General features: G+C 40.9%; 1 protein-coding gene across 7 annotated transcripts in view; it reads left to right on the top strand.

Annotated features, from left to right (window-relative positions):
* The window catches only part of RICTOR (RPTOR independent companion of MTOR complex 2), a 189,001-nt gene that overhangs the window by 155,599 nt on the left and 8,198 nt on the right, over positions 1 to 25,204 (top strand). For all 7 annotated transcript variants that reach the window (XR_012158870.1, XM_073343822.1, XM_073343824.1 and 4 more), the window contains 8 exons: positions 2,274 to 2,366; positions 5,409 to 5,515; positions 7,122 to 7,351; positions 8,826 to 9,855; positions 14,667 to 14,844; positions 17,144 to 17,228; positions 18,631 to 18,864; positions 24,538 to 24,696. Coding sequence is in view for 6 of the 7 variants with exons in the window: in XM_073343822.1 (XP_073199923.1) it covers positions 2,274 to 2,366; positions 5,409 to 5,515; positions 7,122 to 7,351; positions 8,826 to 9,855; positions 14,667 to 14,844; positions 17,144 to 17,228; positions 18,631 to 18,864; positions 24,538 to 24,696 (2,116 nt within the window). In the remaining variant the exon portion in view is untranslated. The remainder of the gene's footprint in view (positions 1 to 2,273; positions 2,367 to 5,408; positions 5,516 to 7,121; positions 7,352 to 8,825; positions 9,856 to 14,666; positions 14,845 to 17,143; positions 17,229 to 18,630; positions 18,865 to 24,537; positions 24,697 to 25,204) is intronic.

The raw sequence follows: 25,204 nt of genomic DNA, 5'->3' as shown, positions 1-25,204 counted from the left end.
AAAAATAATAATATAGCGTGAGCACTGTACACTTTGTATTCTGTGTTGTAATTGAAATCAATATATTTGAAAATGTAGAAAACATCCAAAAATATTTAAATAAATGATATTCTATTGTTTAACAGTATGTATAATCGCTGTTAATTTTTTTAATTACTTGGCAGCCCTAACTGAAAGTAAAAACAACTTTTCAAGTGTAATGTAACCCTTCTGGAATAACTGACTTGGATAACCTCTGTTTTGATCATCATTTGAACAGTCATTAAATGAAGATTCATAAAACTATGGACTTTCCAAATTTCAAAGAAGTTATATCTTGCAAGGACAATCTTTACCTGCATTCTGTCATCATGTGAAATTCTTCCCTGTTGTTGAAAACATCAGAGAAATATCTTTCAATCTGCTTCTTACAACTGATCATTCTGAATGGTCAGGACCGAAATAGGAAAGGCAAACACATCACCAATAAGAAATGCTTTCTGGAGAGTATATTTTAGCTGGATGAACACTATAAGCAATGATTAGTAAAGCTATGCTTTTGCTTTATGCATATAGAAAATATGGATTGACAATTTTTGTTAAATGTGTATTTTAGGTCCTTGAAAATGGAGAGAGAAATAAATAAGTCTTTTTTCATTTTTAAAAATTAACTTGTAAACTTATCTTATAGAGTGAGTTTTATAGAATTGTTTAAATAAAATAACTTCAAGTGGAGGGTCAAATAATGCATTGAGTTAATTCAATGAATCCGTCCCCTTTTGAGACCTGAATTAAACTTGCATAATTCACTAACAATTATATTTGATGCTTTCACTCAAGCTGCTGGTGAGCCTCTGTCTGTTCATGTAATTAAAACCATTGCACAATTAGACAGAATGTGAAATTGTTGACAGTCTTTGTACAAAAGAGGCCCGAAACTCAGATAGTGACCGCACCAAAAGCAGGGGGAATGGTGTCTCAGCTTGCCAAGGGAAGGCAGTTGTGTTTTATGGCCGCGGGGAGGGAGGGAAACGAGGTCAGAAACTGCTGCAAAAAGTGAACAGTGGTCAGCTTTGCGGCGCTGACTCACCCCCTGGGAATGTGAGGTCGGAAGGCTATAAAGGTGCAAGACCTGGGCATTGTAAGCCCCTTTTTCCACACAGCAGGCAAGGCAGCACCCTCTGTCCCTCCCCAAGAGGTGGCAAATATCAGGTTGGTCTAGGACCTGTTGTGGGCATTGTGCTGGTTGCTTCTTTTTAAGGAAGGCTGGGAAGTAATTTTTCCTGCACCACCAGATTGGCCTTGTGGGGAAGGCAAAAAATCCTCACTCCACCAACAGGTGTCAGGGAGGACCTTTCCTGGTAAGAAGAAAAGGTGGTAGGCCTTATGTCGCAACTCATTTTGTAAGTGTGGGGCGGCTGTCCTATGCAGGTACTCCCTAGGGAAGGCATCCACTTACCAGATAAATGACCTGGTAAAGGACTAAAAAGGATGTGCTGGATAAAGGAACGGAATGGGGGAGGGGGCTTGGAGACTCCTATGATTGGTATGGCAGGGAGCCAAATCCTCTTGCCCCCCGTTCTTATAGCCAACCTTAACCCTCTACAAGTGGGGTGGATGGTAAGGTCCAAGCCATGGGTTGGCTGGGGGAACTTGGATGAAAAATAAAGGGTGGCTGGTGGAAGCCCCGGGTAACAATTTGAATAAACATGGGTTTGCCTACACTGTACACTTTATCTGCCGGGTAGTCCCATACATCTATATAATAAAGTTGTAGCCTGGTTAAAATCCATATCAAGTGTCTCCTGTCCTCCTTTTGGTATACCCAGACAACAGGGGGATTGTGATTAGGTTTGAAGTATGTTGGATTGAGCTCTGCTGGGGAGATTACATAATGCCATCCCTAAATGAAGTTAATCATGCTATTAATCTCTGATTTGTAAATCATTTGGATATGAGGGAAAGGAAAAAGAATATACTAGGAATCTCTTTACCCTTTGAATTGTAAAACTGCAATGAGAAGGCTTTCCAATGGTGTAAAAGTAAGTATTAACATGTTGTATGCACTGACTACAGAATCATTTGCTCTTCTTTGGCAGATGAGGTAGTGTTAAGTTTATAATTTTCCTTCGGCATTTTTGGTGTTAATCAGTCAAAGTTTTTATATGCTGGAACTGTCCAATTTAAAGTGTGTGTATGTAAACATTTGTTAAAAGCTTTAGGAGAACCTGATGTATTAAAACTTTCAATATTTAGTCACTTTGAACTGAGTTTGTTTTGTTCTCGTCCTCTAGAGTGTTGTCCCAGATTTAAGTTACACTGTTCGTTCCCCGATGTTGGATAAGTGGGAAGGAATTAAACATCTGAAAGCAGCCCTTTGGGCCTTGGTTAGTAATAGAAATATCTGTCTATTGCTTTTCTTTCCTCTTATTTCTGCTGTAATTTTTCACATACTGAAATAATTAAGGAATTTAGTTTTAAGTAAAAGTCGTTCACAAGACTTACTCTTCTGGTATCCTACCTGGTCTTGCTGATGGAATACTATGCATTGCATGTGGCTCTTTAAAAAATCTTTGGTTTCAGAGTAGCAGCCATATTAGTCTGCATCCGCAAAAAGAACAGGAATACTTGTGGCACCTTAGAGACTAACAAATTTATTTAAGCATAAGCTTTCGTGCATAGAATGGAACATATAGTAAAAAGATATATAGATAGATAGATACACACACACACTCCAATTTTTCATGTTCTCTGTAAGAGGCTAATTAGTTAAGATGAGCTGTTATCAGCAAGAGGAAAAAGAAAACCTTTTGTAGTGATAATCAAGATGGCCCATTTCGACAGTTGACAAGAAGGTGTGAGGATACTTAACATGAGGAAATAGATTCAATATGTGTAATGACCCAGCCACTCCCAGTCTCTATTGAAACCCAAGTTAATGGTATCTAGTTTGCATATTAATTCAAGCTCAGCAGTTTCTCCTTGGAGCCTGTTTTTGAAGCTTTTCTGTTGCAAAATTGCCACCCTTAAATCTCTTACTGAGTGGCCAAAGAGGTTGAAGTGTTCTCCTACCGGTTTTTGAATGTTATGATTCCTGATGTCAGATTTGTGTCCATTTATTCTTTTGCTTAGAACTGTTCACACAAAGATGGACTACAAGCTGTCAAGAACACTATCCCCGATAATGTCAGGGCAAACCTGGTGGCTGACCTTTGTGACTTTGTCCTCACCCACAACTGTTTCACATTTGGGGACAATATATATCTTCAAGTCAGCGGCACTGCTATGGTACCCGCATGGCCCCACAGTATGCCAACATTTTTATGGCTGACTTAGAACAACGCTTCCTTAGCTCTCGTCCCCTAATGCCCCTACTCTATTTGCACTACATTGATGACATCTTCTTCATCTGGACCCATGGAAAAGAAGCCCTTGAGGAATTCCACCATGATTTCAACAATTTCCATCCACCATCAACCTCAGCCTAGACCAATCCACACAAGTGGTCCATTTCCTGGACACTACTGTGCTAATAAGCGATGGTCACATAACCACCACCCTATACCGGAAACCTACTGAAGTGAAAAAACAGATTAACAGAGCCAGAAGAGTACACAGAAGTTACCTACTACAGAACAGGCCCAATAAAGAAAATAACAGAACGCCACTAGCTGTCACCTTCAGCCCCCAACTAAAACCTCTCCAGCGCATCATCAAAAATTTACAACCTATCCTGAAAAATGATCCCTCACTCTCACAAATCTTGGGAGACAGACAAGTCCTCGCTTACAGACAGCCCCCCAACCTGAAGCAAATACTCTCCAGTAACCACACAGCAAAAACACTAATCCAGGAACCTATCCTTGCAACAAAGCCCAATGCCAACTCTGTCCACATGTTTATTCAAGTATCAGATGGGTAAAAGTGTTAGTCTGGATCTGTAAAAGCAGCAAAGAGTCCTGGGGCACCTTATAGACTAACAGACGTATTGGAGCATAAGCTTTCGTGGGTGAATACCCACTTTGTCGGATGCAACTGATGCATCCCACAAAGTGGGTATTCACCCACGAAAGTTTATGCTCCAATACGTCTGTTAGTTTATAAGGTGCCACAGGACTCTTTGCCATATTTATTCAAGTGACACCATCATAGAGCCTAATCACATTAGCCACGCCATCAGGGGCTGTTCACCTGCACATCTACCAGTGTGATATATGCAATCATGTGCCAGCAATGCTGTGTACATTGGCCAAACCGGACAGTCTCTACAGAAAAGAATAAATGGACACAAATCTGACATCGGGAATCATAACATTCAAAAACCGGTAGAAGAACACTTCAGCCTCTCTGGCCACTCAGTAAAAGATTTAAAGGGTGGCAATTTTGCAACAGAAAAGCTTCAAAAACAGGCTCCAAGGAGAAACTGCTGAGCTTGAATTAATATGCAAACTAGATACCATTAACTTGGGTTTGAATAGAGACTGGGAGTGGCTGGGTTTACACATATTGAATCTATTTCCTCATGTTAAGTATCCTCACACCTTCTTGTCAACTGTCGAAATGGGCCATCTTCATTATCACTACAAAAGGTTTTCTTTTTCTCCTACTGATAATAGCTCATCTTAATTAATTAGCTTCTTACTCCACTTTTTCACATTCTCTGTACGTGTATATATACATATTTTCTTACTATATGTTCCATTCTATGCATCCGATGAAGTGGGCTGTAGCCCACAAAAGCTTGTGCTCAAATAAATTTGTTAGTCTCTAAGGTGCCAGAAGTACTCCTGTTCTTTTTAAAAAATCATTATTACTCTTCACTTTTTTACAAAGCAAAAGAATGGACTGCCATAATGTAGCATGTATGGTAATATGTGTGGCTAATCTTCAGGGGATATGACTTGCTGTGACCTGCTTAGTGTCACCATCATTTTCCCAAAACATTTGAGGGGAGACATCGACTAGTGGGTTTGAACCTACCTGGTTCAATTGGCCCACTGGGGGGAGATAGAAGGGAAGTCTGAAATCCTTTTGGGGTGGAGCAGGAACAAAACTGGACATTAGTTTCATCATATATCATGGGTCTGTCTTCCCTCCCTCACCAATGTTTTTTTCTCTATGCCCCAGTCCAAGTTGACTATTGATGGGAACAAGTAAAGTGCCTGTATGATGAGCGGAAATGTAGGATTATCCTTGTTCTGTTATCCCAGAGCCCAGGGTGACATATGGTGCCCTGAGTCCTTCATTGCTCACAGATGAAAAATACCAGAAGGATTGGCTATCTGATCTTAAAAGTTAAAGGTTTGAAGTTGTACTAAAATTGTGGCCAGGTGGCATTTCACCTTATTAGTATGCCAAGAGTTTTGTGGGCACCACTACAAATGACATCAGCAGTTAATTATATTTGATGGCAAATAACTTCATTCTAGGGAAATATCGGATCATCTAACTGGGGCCTTAACTTGCTTCAAGAGGAGAATGTGATTCCTGACATAATGGCACTTGCCCAGCACTGTGAAGTTCTGTCCATTAGGGGGTATGTATATCTAATTTTAAAATTAAAGTCTGAAAATAGTATTTCCTGACAAGCCTAAGATGTATAAAGATTTCTACTTTTGCTTACACTGGATGTCCTTTATTAAACATTATTGACAAAGTTTGAGAAATTTTCCAGGTCCTCTAAATAGGTCAAAAGTTTATTTGCAGGAAGTGTCATGGAAACTAGGTTAGGAAAAGGTCATCATGGAAGGCATTAATTTATTTATTTTTAAAGAAGCAAGTAAAATTTTTAGAAGTTCTTAAATCTCTACTTTTTGATTTTTATCCAGTAATATTTGTACAAGATTTTAGGAGGAAACCGATAAAATGTATTTGGTCTCCAAAAGCCTATTATCACATTACCCCATAGACTCTTTGAATGTAATAGAAAATGAGAAAAACACAGTTAATATGTTGAGTTAAATGGATCCCATAGCAATTTTGTGGCAGCAGAGTGCATGCTAGTGGTTTTAGACTGTTTTGTTCCCTTGTTCCCCTCTGCTCCACCCACCCAGTCTGGTTTCTGCAACCTTATCTCCTCCTCTACTCGTATTTTCTCTCTCTTCCCTTCCACCCCATTCCATTCCTCACCTTTCTGCATTTGAATCAGAACCACTGCTTCTGTTTCTCTGTTACCTAGCTGCCAGCATGAGGAGCATTGAGAGGACAGGAGAGATGTCTCCCTTCTCTCAATTCCTGTGTGTGGCACCAGATTAGCCCCCATCTGGCAGGAAGAACAGTTGCAGTTCTGCTCAGTCCGCTGCAGCCATAATAAATCTCTATAGAGATTGGGTGAACTGAGAATTTTAGAAGGCTTATAACTTGGCCACATTTGGCTGAATTTTCACAAGGACAGCAAAAGGCATATCCCTGACATCAGTACATCTCTTTGCATAATTTCATGTTCCTGTGCCAAAGCATGGACATGCTATAGCTTCTGCTTAAAATGGTAATTTTTTAACATTGGCAAATGACATTTTCCCCTAAACTTGTTTTTGGAATATTATCTGAAACTTCAGGAAAAGAAACCACACACCCACCAAAAAAACAAAAACAGAAAACAACCCACAACGAGCAGCAGTCTGAGGCAGATACTCAACACAGAAAATTTCAGCCCTAACAGTTAGTTTGTCATAGTTATAAACAACTGAAAAAGCGGTCTTATAATGGAAAGTGTTAGGCTACCGGTTCAGCCTATAATTTTCTATTACTGTATTTCTTGTTACATGGGCAGTTTCTTACCTTTTGTTTAGTTCTGTACCGTAAAACAAACAGGAAGTATGAACTGGTTAACATTGCTGTAAGAACCTTAACTTTAGCCTTTCCTGATCAACTTTTTAAAACTGTGGAATATTAACATTGTACTACACAAGGTTTTTTTTCTCCATTTTATAAATCTAATGTGTAGTTGTTACCTGTACGACACTTGCTCTGATTTGTTTTTCCATTAGATAGAACAAAAAAAGCTACTCAACTGGTTTACAAGGTCTATCTATATTGGATTATCTTGCAACTTTGTTTCCTCTTAAAAATCAAATGTATGTTTGAGTAACTCAGATCTATTGATTAAATCATATTATTGTTACTGTTTTTATTAAATACAGAACCTGTGTCTACGTGCTTGGTTTAATAGCCAAAACTAAACAAGGTTGTGACATTCTGAAGCAGCACAATTGGGATGCAGTGAGGCACAGTCGTAGACAGCTGTGGCCAGTAGTCCCCGATGACATGGAGCAACTCTGCAATGAACTCTCTTCTATACCCAGCACTCTTAGCTTGAACTCGGGGTCCACCAGTTCTAGGCATAACAGTGAAAGTGAATCTGCACCATCAAGTAAGCATAACTAGAATTAATGATACAGTGGTAAATATTTCCTAGTAAGTTTTCAAAACAACGTCTAGAAAATGTTTTTGTATGTACAGTATTATTATACCTATAACCTTGGTGTAAACTTTCTAGGCTTAATAATAATAATACATTCATTTTGTGACCAATATTGGGAATTTAAATCTGCTGCTAAACATACTTTATTTAGACATCTTTAAATAGCTCTAAAGAATGCAGCATTGCTGATTGAAGGTTAGTCTGAGGTTAAGTATTAAATACAATAATGTAGCTATGTCTTTGAAATAATGAAATGCATCCGATGAAGTGAGCTGTAGCTCACGAAAGCTTATGCTCAAATAGATTTGTTAGTCTCTAAGGTGCCACAAGTACTCCTTTTCTTTTTAAAGAAATCTTTAACATATAAAGGATTTTGTAAAAGATAAGTAACCTGACAAACCAGGATTTGAAGAGATGTTTTCCTTTTCTGATGGGCACAAAAACTAGTATATGCAAGTACTGCATGTTGCAGAAATTGAAACAAAAGCATAGTAATACTTACTGCTATTGTCATTGTAAACACCAAAGGAAATGATTATTTTCAATAGCCTGTGAGGAATTTAGTAACACAAGTCCCATTGCATTTCAGTGAGACTTGTGTGCCTAAATCCTTTAGATGTTTAGACGCCTTCAGTTGTCAGGTTACTTGCCTTACTATTTTTTTAAAGAAATTGTACATATTGACAGGCAAAAGGAAATCCTAGAAAATTTGTGACAGGCAGCTCTTTTTAAGCAATTGTTCTGTAGATCATAAGATTCAATAATTATGGTCATCAGGAATAAACAAACAGTGTAGGTTGGGAGATCACAAAAATGTAATTCTCAAAGTGTTAGCAGATGCATACGTGCAGAGAAAATACCTTTCAAAACCCTTGAAATAGCTCGTTGGTTTTTTGGTTCCCCTTTTATGAAGACTAAAATTTCTGGTGCAGGTGGCTATCTAGCTTATGCTCAAAACTCATATTTGTACAAACCATTTAGGCATCCACATTTTAAAAATGTCATATGAGGAAATGAACAAAATTCGAATGAATAGTAAAGGTGAAATCAAGCTGTGTAATTCAGATTTTAAGTTTCATACAGCTTCTATTAACAAAGAATGTAACTACAGTTTGTTTTCATGGAAATTTCTTAGCGTTGGCTCTAGGTGGAATTAACAGCCATCTTTTCCAAAGCACAAAACTAAGAAAGGGCAAGGGAAGGGGATTGTTTTTTAAGCAGGAAACAAATGCTCATTTAAAATGTGATTTGTGCATCATAACGTACATGTGTACTTCTTTTTGTTTTAGAATTATTAAATGTATTTACCTGATCTTGCTGTGTATCAAGTTCCAGTAATTTTTCAGTAGGTTTTTTACAGTTTAGTTGCTACACTTTCTGGAAATACCAGCATTCCGCAATAAGAATCCTTATTTAATTTCAGGTATGTTTATCATGGAGGATGACCGGTTTGGCAGTACTTCCACTAGCACATTTTTCCTAGATATCAGTGAGGATGCAGAACAAACATTTTCTGACAAACCTGGACCCTTAAAGGATAAGGATCGTAGTCCTTTTCCCTTTTTTGCTTCCAGCAGACTTGTGAAGAATCGCATCCTAAATTCACTTACTCTGCCTAATAAAAAACATAGAAGTAGCAGCGATCCTAAAGGAGGCAAACTGTCATCATCAGACAGTAAGTCAGGCTTGAGGCGAAATCGTACAGTAACAGAGCCTTCCAGTAGTATAGACTTTACTCCTGGGGATGTATTCACTCCTGGGTTCAAAGTTCCTAAAATCCATACTTTACGCTTAGAAACTTCATTTGTTGGGAGCAAGCACATGGAAGATACAGGTAGTACCCCAAGTATTGGAGAAAATGATCTAAAGCTGCCAAAAGGTCTTGGAAATGAAAATCACAGGGAAAACACAAGCAGAGAGAGACTAATAGGAGATGGTTCTACACAAACACATTTCAAGAGTCGTAGCTTAAGTTTTAATACGGATACCACAACAAGTGGCATAAGCTCAATGAGCTCAAGTCCGTCAAGGGAGACGATGGGTGTGGACACTACAAATGTAGACACTGACTGTGGAAGTTTGAGTACTGTGGTAAGTACAAAAACAGTTAAGACAAGCCACTGTTCAACTCCACAATCTAACCACCTGCCTCTTTCAAAATCAATTTCTGTATCCCTGGTGCCGCCGGGGTCTTCTCATACACTTCCTCGAAGAGCACAGTCCCTTAAAGCTCCTTCTCTTGCTACCATAAAGAGTCTTGCTGACTACAACTTTAGTTATACAAGTTCTCGAGATGCCTTCGGCTACGCTACATTGAAACGCTTACAGCAGCAAAGGATGCATCCTTCACTGTCGCATTCAGAAGCCTTAGCATCTCCAGCAAAGGATGTGCTGTTTACTGACGCTATTACCATGAAGTCTGGGAGCTTGGATTCTCGGCTAACGCCAAGCAGGTAAGAGGCATCCATGCTAACTTATTATTTCACAAGCATATCTGCAAATTAATTTTTTTTTCTCATGAAAATTACTTCTTCAGTTTTCTGCTAATGATAGGTAACATTCAATGCCTAATGATCTGCAAGTCCTTTGGAAGAAGTGTAACTGTGTTAAGGAATAATTAATCAACTAGGGATCTGAACTTCCTAGTTGCTGTTCTAAAAGGCCCAGCACACATAACTGTCTTCATTTCCTCTCTGCCAGGTAGATCAGGCACAGGACCAACTATTTTCTTATTTACCTTGGTGTTTTTTCCCTTTTAACTTTTTTGGTAGGTTTTTGTTTTGTTTTTGTTTTTTAATAAATACTAATATTACTTAAGCTGAAATAATAATGATTCAGGCTGATCTCTCTGGGCTCATGCAAGGAGAACAAACAGTGTTTTATTTTCTAGAGTTTCACTTACTGAGGTTTTAAACTGAGAGCACTACCTCTGGATTAGACCTGGATTAAGTCCAGCACAGGGAGACACTAGGTGAAATTCTTGCCCCACTGAAGTCAATAGGAGTTTTGTCACTGACTTCATTGGGTCCAGAATTTCATCCGTGGGACCCATTTTTAGAGAAAGTCAATGTCTCCTTTATATGAGTGTGATATCAGGCATACTGAAGCAACGATTAGGCCATTACATAAAATGCTTGTCTCATGACATTGACAGTCTTGCCTTTGCTAGAGAGAAACCACCAGCTGCTGAAGTCCCAGCACATGCCCCCTTTTTATCAGGTCACGGTCCCTGGACTCGGTTTCCAGAGTTTTCTCTTTTGTGTTAGTCTTTGACTACTGTTGTCTCAGATTTGAGACTGCTTCTGGCAGGGAGAAGGAGTTTTCTAGCTCTGTTTCTTGGTCCATCTCCCCCCTCTCCCTTCAACACACACATCCTTCCACCAGCATACTGGTTGATGTGAGAGAAAGGGGAGAGATTACCATAGTTGTTTCTTCTCTGGAGCCTCCTAGCTGCTGCACAGGAGGCAGGCATCTGCTGCCTGTCTCTGTTGCTCATTGCTTTCTCAAGCAGCAGCAGCAGCATGAAATAGGACATATTTGACTTTCTCATATGTTCTAAATTGAAGTGCACAGTTTTGAAAATCTTGATCTTATGATAGGATATGGTCCTTGTTTAGTCAAATGTAATTCGAGAGGTGCTTAGTGCCCGCAACTTCCCTTTAAGTTATGATTACTGAGCATCTTTCAGGTCATGCCCCAAATCATCATATAAGCTCTCACCTGTTTTGTTGTTATACCAATAAAATAAAAACCAGCAGGGTCTTAAAGGGGAAAAGGCAAAATGCCACATTTATTGTGAATACAGAAAGAATCATACTAAGCAGTTAGTTATAGCTATAATATTCCATTCAATTTCATATTTATTCACACACACACACGCGCGCACACACACACGCACATTCTGCAAGGTTGTTATCATAGTTACCAGCCTTAGAGTTGCGCATGCCAAGCCGCTGGCCGGTGGCCTGGACATGAGGAGGGAGCAGGGCCTTGTCAGATGCACATCCGATGCTCCTGGAAGTTGGTTTGAAGAATCAGACCCCAAAGTTCTCACTTTCTAGAGTCCATTTTTATAGGAATTTATTCCTATGCCAGTCTATGGGAATTGCTTCATCATGCTGTTGCTGAATCAATCAGCAGATGGCACATTCCTGATGGCTCCGTGCTGCCAGATGTTATCTTGTTCTTCGGTTCTCCCATCCTTGAGGCTGTTGGGTGGATTCCAGTCTGCCTTCTGGGGGGGTCCTCTGGTTGTTTCCACTTGATGCCTTCTTCGCCAATGGACACTGGATTCTTAGGCTGGCACCTCCCTGATCATTTATTTATTATCCACACCAAGCATCCATCCACATACATCCTCAATCTCTATTTTAATCACAATTGTTAACAAAGCGAGATAAATACAACAAAAGGGTGGGGAGTCTCTGTGTGCTCCTTCTGTTGTTACAATGTATTGCTCTGAGAACAGACTCTCTTAGAATGTACTAACACAATTAGCAGCTTGCAAGTTTCACACAGAGAGGGAGAGAAACAGTACCAAAAACCAAGATACCTCTTAATTAGTAAAACCCTGGAATTTAAACTATGGGGAATCAAATTCATTTGTGATTTTAATATAGAACTTCTTTAATATGATCCGACATTATTACTTACTAGATCTCAGGAAAATGTCCTCATTCTTTACCTACACTAGTGTTTTTTCTTCTGGTCTTTCCCTGAGAAAAATAAAGTTCATAGGTTAATATTAAATTCATAGCACTGCAGTTGAAAATGAGGAAAATAGTGGCAAATAGGTGTCATTAGAACATTTAAAGTGGTATGGCTGTTTTGTGGTGTTCACTCATTGTAAAAAGTAGTTGTCTAGGTCTAGATTAATGGCATGAATTTTTTTCTGCATCAGTTGCCATTCTAATTAGTGCTGGTACACAGAGATAGTAGAATAAGTTATCAAGAATAAAATCCAATTCTCCTACCTGCTTTAACCATGAGACCAGCAAATGAAGCACTGGTGCTACAGATGATCTCCTTCACTACACAGCCCTGATTCATGTATACTGAGTGTGCCAGGGGTCCTGTGAAAAAAGTAGTATTTGATCATGTAACTAAAGATTGAGTATGCACACAAGGGGACTGAATTAAGGTTGAACAGGTAATCTTAATTGTCCTATTTCCTAAGCTCTGAGTGCTTGACTTGGCAAACAATGTTCTTTTAACATAGTTTTTGTATTTAATTTCCTATGTTTTTAAAAAACAAATGGGAAAGGGGGGGAAAAAGAAATTTAATTATATGGCATAATATTGACCCCCCCTCCCCCATGGGTCATTGGTGGGGTTGAGACCTTTAGATCCACCACATACCTCTGCCACTTGAGCTAACAGAGTAACTGATAGGTGTTAGTAGGTTGTCCTCTATGTGGACCAGTACTAAAGGGGAATGAGAGAGACAGTTTGCCAGATATTTGCTGACAGCAGGGGGATGGGGAGACTCTGGAATCTTGGGTTCTGTTCCAAGATCTGTAGGGGGAGTGATCTAGTGGGCACAGACTCTTCTTCGCATTCCCTCAAAACATGTCCCCCTTCTGCCCCATGCCCTCCAACATGTTCTTGTCTCTTCCCCACCCCTCCCAGTCCTCCTGTTCTTCCATAGCCACTACCAGTCTCCATTCCTCAAAACTCTCATCCCATTGATCAGTCGGTCCCGTTCTCCGCTGCTTGGCACATCATATGATCTCTTTCTCCCCACTCACCCAGTCCTGCCTCCTGCATACACTATCATCACTGGCTCCCAGTCCCAAGCCCCGCATTGGTTCATCTCATTGTGCCCTTCAGCCCCAACTCCTGTCTGTTTTTTTCCAGCCAGTACCAGTTTTTGCCCTGCATTCTGGCTCTTTATCAGATCTGTCTCCCACCTTGTCTCCCACCCCACTGGCTTTCAGTCCCAGTCTTTTGCATAGCCAGACTTCCAGACTTCCCCGTCCCAATTTCCCTCTCCTCCTCTCACCAATGCCAGTCCACCCTCCCAGGTTCCTTGTCCCCATTTCTTCCATTCTCCATCCTTGGGTACAGATCTTGTCCCCTCTGCATTCAGTTCAGGTGTTTTTTTCCTCCAGTCTTCCTGAGCCCATCCAGGGTAGGGAAATCATTAAGCACATAGGAGAAAGAGTCCCTGCTCTTAGTTCTAATGCCCAGACCTGGAATGGCCTGCAGCAGCCCAGAGCTGCAATTGTAGGAAGAGATCAGCTCAGCACCAGGAACATGCCTAGTGAAGACAGAATCTTTAGAGAATTTAGCCCAGGGGTGTGCAAACGTTTTGGCCTGAGGGCCACATCTGGGTGGGGAAATTGCATGCAGGGTCACGAATGTAGGGCTGGGGCGGGGTGTGGGAGGGGGTGCTGTGTGCAGGAAGGGGCTCAGGGCAAGGGGTTGGGTGCGGGGTGTACAAGGGGGCTCAGGGCAGGGGGTTGGGGTGCAGGAGGGGTTGGTGGTGCAGGCTCTAGCCCGGCACCGCTTACCTGGAGCGGCTCCGGGGTGGCAGCGGCGTGCACCGGGGCCAGGGCAGGTTCCCTGCTTGCCCTGGCCCTGTGCCACTCCTGGAAGCGGCCAGCACCATGTCCCTGCAGCCCCTGGGGGAGGGGGACAGAGGGCTCCATGCGCTGCCGTCGCCTGTGGGTACCTCCCCCGAAGCTCCCATTGGCCGCGGTTCCCCGTTCCTGGTCAATGGGAGCTGCGGGGCCCGTGGCACCACGGGGGTGGCAATCCCGCGGACCGTAGTTTGCCCACCCCTGATTTAGCCACTGAAATCTGAAATCTCTGTTGAGCATATGTGAAATGTGACTTTTTTCCATCCTGAGGCTTGTAAGTTGGCAAATTCGAACAGATATCAAAAGTCACATCCTTGGCACAGAGGCAAGACCTTGCCAGATTTCAAGTCCTTTCCCCAAATCATGGGGATGCTAGTTTCCCAAATAAAGATTGTCAGAAATTTTTTAACATTGGCAAAATGTATATATCCTTGACCTTGTTCTTGGAAATAGATAAACTATTTTGGCTGAAATTTCTTTTGGAAAATTTCAACCTGAAGAGACACCTAGCATGGAAAAGTTAAGCCCAAGTGGTTAAAGTTTGGCCAAGTCATAAGTAACAGGAAATGGGGTCATATATTGGGATGTGTTTGGCAACCTTAACAGCTCCCACCTATAGATGCAGAATCTAAAAAGGAGTGATTGTCAGAAGTTTGTTATTTGTTCTTTTAATTATGTTACAGGTTCATGAAAGCTTTAAGTTATGCCTCACTAGATAAAGAAGATTTATTAAGCCCTATTAACCAAAACACACTGCAGCGTTCCTCCTCTGTTCGGTCCATGGTGTCCAATGCTACATATGGTAGTACTGATGATTACATTGGCCTTGCTCTCCCAGTGGATATCAATGAAATATTTCAGGTATGTACACAGCAATGTGTTTAACTGATGTACAGAATAAAAATGAGTTTGCATTTATTTTCATGAGTAATGGCAAAACTTCCCCCACTGATTCAGGATTCTGTTAGGATATGTGAAATTCTCATCTACTTCAGTGAGAAGATCTACATATGTAGGAATATCAGGATACTGAAATTTCTGAGTTGGACACGTTTCTGAACTGGGGACACTTTCCTACCATTGGAAGGAAAAAAGTTTACAAAAAAGTTCCAATCAGTTGTTGTGACATGATTTTGGAAGGGTGTTCTTCATTTAAGTTACCTGTTCTTAGACAAAATGCTAGTGAATTAAAGTAGAAAACCTATGCTTCTTGCGGTTGAAATCTCAGCAGTCGCTAACAGCTACGTATGTGATATTACTTTGTAGTTCATTACAATAGGACTTCCTGTTGACATTGTTTTATATTAATGGCATAATTGATCATTTTGCACCCCCTACATCTGCACTTGATCTTTCCTCTTTCTGCCACTCCCAGTGCACTCCCCTCATTAAATAACTACTGCTTCATTTCTCTTCTCCTCTACATGCTCTCTCGCCTGTTTCTCTTCTCTAATCCTTTGTAAGTCCTCTGCGATTTCATTTCTCCTCTGCTCCACTTAGTTGTTTTCACTACTGGCCAACTTAAAGAGGCTCTTCCATGTCCTTATCCTCTTTGATCTACTGATAGCCTGTCACTTCCCCCTCTTTTAACATTCACTTGACTGTATCTCTGCCTTTCTCATCAAACTCTCCTTCAGCAGAATTTTCCTCATTGGCTTCACCTCCTCTTTGTTGGTGGTGTTCAAGGTTTTGTCCTTGGCCCCCTCCTCTTACTGCACGCTTTTCCTAGGTAAACTTTTTCTTTTAAGACCTGCCATCTCTCTGCTGGTGATTCCCAAATCTAACTTTGTATCCCTTCAGTAATGTTCTGCAACTTTCTCTACCCATACACATACCTAAATAGCTATACAGATGATAACATACAATTATGGACATCAAGCTGCCAGCCAGCTCAAAACAACTATAGTGCAATGTGGAACTCTGTTCATCCCCAAAGCCCTCTTCCTCATTTCTGTTAATAATTGCACCAATCTCCCTGTTACCCTGCTTCACAAACTGGATGGAATTTTTTTTACCGTACTCTTCAGTGCACACATTCAGACTTGATAAATCTGGCCAATTCTTTCCTACTATTTGTACAGCATCTAACATGATGGGGCCCTTATCCTGACGGAGTTCTGTAAGTGCTACTGTAATCTAAGTAATGAATAATTTATCTTCAAAGTGTGACCCATCTTCTACACCCCTAGTGCTAAAAAACCCGATTGATGCCATGGCTATATTACTCTCCTATCCAGCATGCTGTATCTAAAATAATTTTCCTTGAATGTCCCTCACTCTTTGCTTTTCTGCACTCTTTTCTGATCATTTTTCATCATATTCAAACTCACTCATTCTCATCTTCTTGGCTGCAGATACCACTGCTTGTGCCTAGTTCTTCATTCCCTATCCTGACTTCCAGCTCAGTGCACCTAGCTATTCCTAGGGGAGTATAGAATATCCTCTGATCCTGTGTGATGCAGTTTCACTCCTCCTTCAAATTCCTGCTCATGACTCACTTTGGTTAGACTTTCAGTACTGATCTCTCACCAATATTGCCTAATTCCATTAAATTTATCATATAATATATTAATATATAATATATAAAAACTATGTACACAGAGGAAAAAACAAAGAACTAATAAGATAGTAACTACATACAGTAATTTATTCCTTGATTTTTACTGTTGTAATCCTCCTTTCAACATTTCCTTTCACCCTCTACCATTAGTTGTTTTGCCATACATAAGGGCTTGTCTACATGGGCGGGGGGAGGGGGAAGCCTACAGTAGCTGGTAGTGCGGAGTAGATATGCTACACTAACTTCCGACGTGGACACTCTCTGGGGTCTCTGCACACTAACTTCCCCATGTAATCAAGCCCTTACTTGCATCTTAAACTCCATTGAGCAGAGATCTGTCTTTAAAGCACCTTTCACATGTATGATATTGTAGAAATATTTGTAGGTGCAGCAAATGATATAATCTTCAGGTTATTGTGTGCACTTTGTCTGTTGGCTATATAGATTATAAAAACGTAACTAATTATGATCATCTTGTTTTGTAAGCTTCAGTTTCCAGCTGTTCAATAAAATCTAAAAAAAATTCTGCATATTAGTTCAAAGATCCTTTATTGACTTTCTTGAAACACTTTTGCATAACTTTCATTTAAAATGTTTCAGGTTAAGGAGACTCCTTATTTCCAAAAGAAAACCATGCCTCCATTTGATGACCGTGGAACTAGAGTCTTTGCATCTGGTGTAGGAGGTAGTTGTTTTTTCTTTTCAATACCATTTAACTATATAGCTTGACTTTACCATACTTTTTTTTTTCCTTACCCTTCTTGAAAAAGTTATTCTTAGCTGTTCAGTTTTGAGGACTGAATTTAGATTTTTCAGGATAACGGAGCATTGGCCCCTTATCAGATCTTGCTTGCAAGGTGTCCGGGTCTTGCTTGGAAGCAAGATAACAGACCAGGGAAATGAACTAGAGCCCAAATGAGAAACAACTGATCATGATGGGTTAGAGAAAGCAAACTAACTGTAAACCAGGCAGAAATTCTCTCCCGCATTGATAGTAAGGTATGTCTCTGCCAATTGTTGCTCACTGTTTGTAACCTGGAAGATTGGTTAGATTCCCGTTTCCTCTGGATGATCATCTTTGCCTGCTTGGTAACCTGACTTTCTTGCCATAAGCATATTCAACCACTGTCTCATGATCTTCTCTGACTACTTTTGTATTTCCTGGTGGTGTTGACCTACAAAGCCTTACCGCTTGTGATTTTTCTACTGAAATACCACCTCTCTCCTTGTGACATATTGTAACAATTGAAATCAGCAGGGGCGCTTGAGCTGGACACCCCACCCTACTCCAGTATGGTGTAAAAGATGGTGTTCTTTTGATGTAAAAGATGGTGGATATCATGTTTTCTTTGGGAATGTGTTTCCCTCTTAGTCCAAAATAGTCAGAATCCACTGACCTTCAGGACTCACTGCAAGACACATGTTTGTTTTTTAAAGAGCTACTGAAGAAAGAAATATTGTTAGTGGCAATGTAAAGGGAAAGTGGGGGATTTGGTTTATTTTTGGGCTTCCTGGTTATTTAATGTTATGGGGTTGCTTTTCTTCTTTGTTGTAATTTTAACTGTATGTCAGCAGCACTTGCAGTGTCTTGGTAAGTTTTGTGGTTGTCAAACTTGTCACATAAAAAACTATTATACAAAACATTTTGATTGCATACATCAGTTTGTTGCACCCGTAAAAGAGAGGGTCAAATACCAGATTCTATTTTTGTATATTGAGTTTATACCAAAGTTTCATTCTTTTATTTTGAAAGGGAGTCAATATTTATTATGTATATTTTGAAATAGATTAATTATTGGCTGTGTATATATTCTTCAGTTTGAATGTGCAATTGAATTTATGGATGTATTAATTTTGCAATATTTTGACTGTCTTACTCATAAAGAAATTGAGGTTGTATGGGATGTTGAGATTTATTACAGAAAGGAAATCAGGGTTTTAATACTAACAACTCTTCTTGGAGATACCCCACTTCCCAACTAAAAATATTTTGTTGTTTTTTGGCTAATTTTAAAAGGAATTTAATTAAAAGAATGTAATCTTAACTTTGATCTTGCTTTTTCTGATTTCTAATTGTGTGTCTACAGGCCATCCATCTGGGACTGCGGATGTTGTCAAAAGTCCCTTCCAAATGCTTAGACAGCAGATCAGCCTCACAGAGATAATGAATACAAGTCGTTCAGATGCCTCGCAGTTTTTAGAAAACACAGAAGACACTGGGTTACAGGAGCACACAGATGATAACTGCCTTTATTGTGTCTGTATCCAGATGCTGGGATATCAGCATAATAACAGAGTGAACCCTGCATATAGTCATACAGGTTAGTTTGCCTCCATTACTGTCTGCTTTTGCTTATGATTCAATGGGATTTATAGAAATGCTGAATAAAAATACTAATGTAGTCTGTTGTGAAGATGAACAAAAATAATACATCCTTTTTAATGGCTATGCTGTCTTTGTATAGCACTAAAATCTTGTGCAATCAGCAGTGATATTTCTAGATGGTAATTTCCCAATTTTCTGCATCTTCTGTTGGTGTTCATGCAACTGTGTGCATACATTCTTTTTCTAATTTTTTTTAAAAAGCTCACCAAAGAACGTTATTTAAAATGTGCAAGTTTGAAACCTAATTCAAGCCTGCACATAGATCAGCATGCAGAAAACTGAGACTCACTTTCAAACCAACTGGAAAAAAAAATACTTTTTTCCATGTCAGACAATATGTATGTTAAAATGGAAATAACCAGTTTATGCTTGAGGAGTCTGTCCGAGAAGAGATGTAGTAAACAGAAGTCCAGTGGAATTATGCTGATGTAAAACTGGAGTAATGCCTCAGTTCTCCATCTGTTAAAATAGCTTAACACTTCCTTTTTCTGCAGTCCAGCCTCTCCCACAATTCTGATACATATGGGCTGTTTGCTTTCTGCCTTCCGTTTCCAGAGGCAGTTCAGTGCTGTAACATAGCCCCTTCTGGTCACATCCCATTTTCTAGCTTGGTGCAGATCTTCTGCTTCCACAGCAGCAGTTCATAGGCAATTCACTTTGCCCTCAACCATTTCTTTGCCAGCTTTAATTTTAATCATTTTTCAGGTAGTTGTGAGCTTTTACTCTCCTTCCTCCTCCGATCAGGTAAAAAGCAATGTAGTGGTATCTGCCACCAGGATCTGGCCATTACCTTGCCGGTACAGGCATGACGGAGCACTCCTTCGAACATCAAGCTAAATCTGTGTAAGGCATCATTTACAGGCTCTTCAAAGGGCCTGTTCATAGCCAGCCGACCCTCATGCTGCCAAGGCCTGGGATTTAGTCAGACAGTCTTATTGGGTCCCTCTTTACCCCAAGGAGCCATGACTTAAATGCAGAAAAGCCTGATCAGGAGTCTCAGAGCATATTGAGGAGAGAATCAAAGGACGGGGAGGACACCATCTGGCCAGCCCAAGGGGTAAATCTTAGGGCATACCAAGGTCAGAAGAGGAAACCATTAAGCAGCACCATGACCTATTCTTCTGTTCCCCACCAGATGTTAAAGTGAGTCCTAAGGTTTCTGGGGAAAGAAGTAAGACCACATGCAGCTCCGCTTCTTCTCAACACAAGTCTGGGGATTCTAGCAATGAGACCCCATCCTCCAGGAAGAGGGAGTGGAACCCGGAGCGGGAGAACAGAGAGGGAGATCTATTCAGATCGCTTAAGATAGAATCATAGAATATCAGGGTTGGAAGGGACCCCAGGAGGTTATCTAGTCCAACCCCCTGCTCAAAAGCAGGATCAATCCCCAATTAAATCATCCCAGCCAGGGCTTTGTCAAGCCTGACCTTAAAAACTTCTAAGGAAGGAGATTCCACCACCTCCCTAGGCAACGCATTCCAGTGTTTCACCACCCTCCTAGTGAAAAAGTTTTTCCTAATATCCAACCTAAACCTCCCCCACTGCAACTTGAGACCATTACTCCTTGTCCTGTCCTCTCCTACCACTGAGAATAGTCTAGAACCATCCTCTCTGGAACCACCTCTCAGGTAGTTGAAAGCAGCTATCAAATCCCCCCTCATTCTTCTCTTCTGCAAACTAAACAATCCCAGTTCCCTCAGCCTCTCCTCATAAGTCATGTGTTCCAGACCCCTAATCATTTTTGTTGCCCTTCGCTGGACTCTTTCCAATTTATCCACATCCTTCTTGTAGTGTGGGGCCCAAAACTGGACACAGTACTCCAGATGAGGCCTCACCAATGTCGAATAGAGGGGGACGATCACGTCCCTCGATCTGCTCGCTATGCCCCTACTTATACATCCCAAAATGCCATTGGCCTTCTTGGCAACAAGGGCACACTGCTGACTCATATCCAGCTTCTCGTCCACTGTCACCCCTAGGTCCTTTTCCGCAGAACTGCTGCCTAGCCATTCGGTCCCTAGTCTGTAGCTGTGCATTGGGTTCTTCCGTCCTAAGTGCAGAACCGTGCACTTATCCTTATTGAACCTCATCAGATTTCTTTTGGCCCAATCCTCCAATTTGTCTAGGTCCCTCTGTATCCTATCTCTGCCCTCCAGCGTATCTACCACTCCTCCCAGTTTAGTATCATCCGCAAATTTGCTGAGAGTGCAATCCACACCATCCTCCAGATCATTTACGAAGATATTGAACAAAACCGGCCCCAGGACCGACCCCTGGGGCACTCCACTTGGCACCAGCTGCCAACTAGACATGGAGCCAGAAGAGCTAGAGCTGCAAGAGACCCTGCTCCAGCCACACCTGGGTGGTAAATCTTTTAAAGCCGGTGGGAAAAAAAGTTTTTAAAAACCAAAAAAGAATAAAAATGAGGAAAAAACGTAGAAATCTAAGAGGTGTTTGTGCCCTGACTTAAAGCACCACCCCTTGAGGTAAGGAAGGAGAGCTCTCATATTCAGGCTCTGAGTAGGGCATGGAAGAAATGCAGCAAAGGTATTTTCCTCTGTTTAAATTTGAGACCATGTGATGCAACAGGAGCAGATATGTGAGGAAAAGTCTCAGGGCAAATGCCTGCCTTCCAAATCTTTGTCTGAGACAGCAATCCCACTGTACCCATTCTTTGAAGGTGTGATCAGGGAGAAATGTGAATTCCTTAACAAGGGTAAGTCATAAGCAGGTATGCACATGCCTTAGCTGTGTCAGCCCAATGAGCTGTTGGGGGGACTTTGAGTTGGACATTACCACTGTCACATGTATCAACAGCCATGGGAGAACTTGGAGCTCAACTCTACATGCAGAAGCAATAGAAATAATGGAATGAGATGAGAAGAACTTCTTTTCCACAAGAGCAGTACATATACAATACAAGCAAACAAAGGGAGAACTGAACCAGAAGGTAAACTAGCTGGGTTGATGTGCAGTCAACTCAGAATTATATCTGAATTAGGAAGCCTTCAGCCTGATTTCACAGAAATATGGCCTCCAGCAGTTGACCTGTTTGCCGGTCACAAGAACAGAAAGTTGTTGAAGTACTATACCAGAGAAGCAGGTCCCTCAAAGTGCATGCTTTTTGACACAGATGGCCACAAGGCCTGCTTTATGCATTCACACCTTTCCCATTTTTAGGGAAGGTGATTCAGAAGTTAAGGCAAGAAGAAGCAAAAGTGATAGCTCGGCTTCACACTGGCTGAGTAGAGTGTTTAGATATGGCAGACTTGGCCTTGAAACTGCATTATATGTACCAGTGAGACGAGATATCCTTCACCAAGGTCCTCTCCTCAATCTAGACCTAGACCATCTACAACTGACAGCTTGGCTATTGACAGGGAAGCTTTAAACACTCTATCCTCCCTAGTAATTGGGACTCTAATCTCCTCGAAATTGGCTTTAATGCTAAATGCCTATTCCTCCATCTGGACAAGAACATAAGAATGGCCATACTGGGTCAGATCAAAGGTCCACCCAGCCCAGTATCCTGTCTACCGACAGTGGCCAATGCTAGGTGCCCCAGAGGGAGGGAACCTAACAGGTAATGATCTAGTGATCTCTCTCCTGCCATCCATCTCCACCCTCTGACAAACAGAGACTAGAGACACCATTCCTTGTGCATCCTGGCTAATAGCAATTAATGGACTTAACCTCCATGAATTTATCCAGTTCTCTTTTAAACCCTGCTATAGTCCTAGCCTTCACAACCTCCTCAGGCAAGGAGTTCCACTGTGCGCTGAGTGAAGAAAAACTTCTTTTTATTTGTTTTACACCTGATACCCATTAATTTCATTTGGTGGCCTCTAGTTCTTATATTATGGGAACAAGTAAATAACTTTTCCTTATTCACTTTCTTCACACCACTCATGATTTTATATACCTCTATCATATCCTTCCTTAGTCTCCTCTTTTCCAAGCTGATGTTTAGTGCATAGTGTCTAAAATCAATAAAAATCCCGTGTACCCTGATATCCCAGCTATTCTGACTTTCTTGAGGACAATGTGGGCAAGGGACTTGAGCCCAACACCATATCATGCCAGGTGTTCGCCTTAAGCAGCATCTTACATGCAGGTTCCTTGTCAAAAAATCTTCAAGTATCCAGATTTCTCAGAGCAGTCAGAGTGGCTAGACTTGTGGTCAGACCAGCCTTTCCTAAACAGGACCTACTGCAGGTGCTGAAAGCACTACCCTTTGGAGCCATTGGTCACACCATTCTGCCTGTTCATCCAAATCTGTTTCTTGGTTGCTATCAAATTTTCAGGATGAGTCTGATACAACCGCATTTGCTCCAACCCCTCAGACAGAGACAAACACCTACAAGATCTCATCAAGCATTCTTAAACTACAATACCCACCTGCTGAAGTGAAGAAACAGATTGACAGAGCCAGAAGAGTACCCAGAAGTCACCTACTATAGGACAGGCCCAACAAAGAAAATAACAGCACGCCACTAGCCCTCACCTTCAGCCCCCAACTAAAACCTCTCCAACACATCATCAAGGATCTACAACCTATCCTGAAGGACGACCCATCGCTCTCGCAGATCTTGGGAGACAGGCCAGTCCTTGCTTACAGACGCCCCCCCAACCTGAAGCAGATATTCACCAGCAACCACACCACACAACAGAACCACTAACCCAGGAACCTATCCTTGCAACAAAGCCCCGTTGCCAACTGTGCCCACATATCTATTCACGGGACACCATCATAGGGCCTAATCACACCAGCCACACTGTCAGAGGCTGGTTCACCTGCACATCTGCCAATGTGATATATGCCACCATGTGCCAGCAGTGCCCCTCCGCCATGTACATTGATCAGACTGGACAGTCTCTATGTAAAAGAATCAGTGGACACAAATCAGACGCCAAGAATTATAACATTCAAAAACCAATCGGAGAACACTTCAGTCTCTTTGGTCACTCGATTACGGACCTAAAAGTTGCAATTCTTCAACAATAACACTTCAAAAACAGACTCCAATGAGAGACTGCTGAATTGGAATTAATTTGCAAACTGGATACAATTAACTTTGGCTTGAATAGAGACTGGGAGTGGATGGGTCATTACACAAAGTAAAACTATTTCCCCTTGTTTATTACCCCCCGCCACCCTCCACTGTTCCTCAGACATTCTTGTCAACTGCTGGAAATGGCCCACCTTGATTATCACTACAAAAGGATTTTTCCCCACCGCTCTCCTGCTGGTAATAGCTCACCTTAAGTGATCTCTCTTGTTAGAGTGTGTATGGTAACACCCATTGTTTCATGTTCTCTATATATATAAATCTCCCCACTGTATTTTCCACTGAATGCATCCGATGAAGTGAGCTGTCGCTCACGAAAGCTTATGCTCAAATGAATTTGTTAGTCTCTAAGGTGCCACAAGTCTTCCTTTTCTTTTTGCAAATACTGAGGGTTTGTTTACACTTACCGACAATTACCATTTCTCATGCATCAACATATTGTGGACTAAACATTGCAATTTGTTTTCTTCTCCCTTCAAATGCATACTTGTATGTTTTCAGTACTTTTTGTTAATTGAAATAGGCAATTTTTTTTCCAGATTTTCCTGACATTCCATATTCTGATTGGTGCGGGCAGACCATACATAATCACTTAGATGTGGTTTCTCATTCCTCAAAGTTTTCTGGGATTTCAGGATGTAGTGATGCAGTATCGCATGGTTCAGCTGGTAGTGCCAAGAGTACAGATCTTGTACTAGGTAAGCATGCAAACTTGCTAGTATTAGAAAAGTACTAATTCATTTTTTAAAGTATTTTCTTTCTTATACTTACATATTTTAAAAGACAATTTTGTTTGCATTTACTGTAATAGAGCAGCAGTGGTTTTTTTAAAATGATTTAGGTGCTTTCCTGTCAGTATCAGGAAGATAGCATGAATAGAGCACCAAAACTGGGTGTCAGGAGAGCTGAGTTCTGTTTCTGGCTCTATCATTTACTCAGTGTGGCCTTTTGGCAGGTCAGTTAAACTTCTCTGAACCTCAGTTTAAATCAAATTAATCATCTTATTTTTCCAGCCTAGTGTTAGCAGACTGAAAATTATCTTTAAAGGTGTTTGTATCTTAAGAATATTCTATTCCATATTTTGGACCTTTAAAATAGAATAGGGGACCATATTTAAACACAATTATAAACTGATAAATGTTAAGCTTTTTATAGTTTGGATTTCTTTTAAAATATTAGGGAAGACATTTTCTCTTTGAATATAAT

The sequence above is a fragment of the Lepidochelys kempii genome, chromosome 5 (genome assembly GCF_965140285.1).
Source record: "Lepidochelys kempii isolate rLepKem1 chromosome 5, rLepKem1.hap1, whole genome shotgun sequence".
Lineage (NCBI taxonomy): Eukaryota > Metazoa > Chordata > Testudines > Cheloniidae > Lepidochelys > Lepidochelys kempii.
Note: the sequence above shows the minus strand (reverse complement) of the source record. Positions and strands in the feature narration are given on the sequence as shown.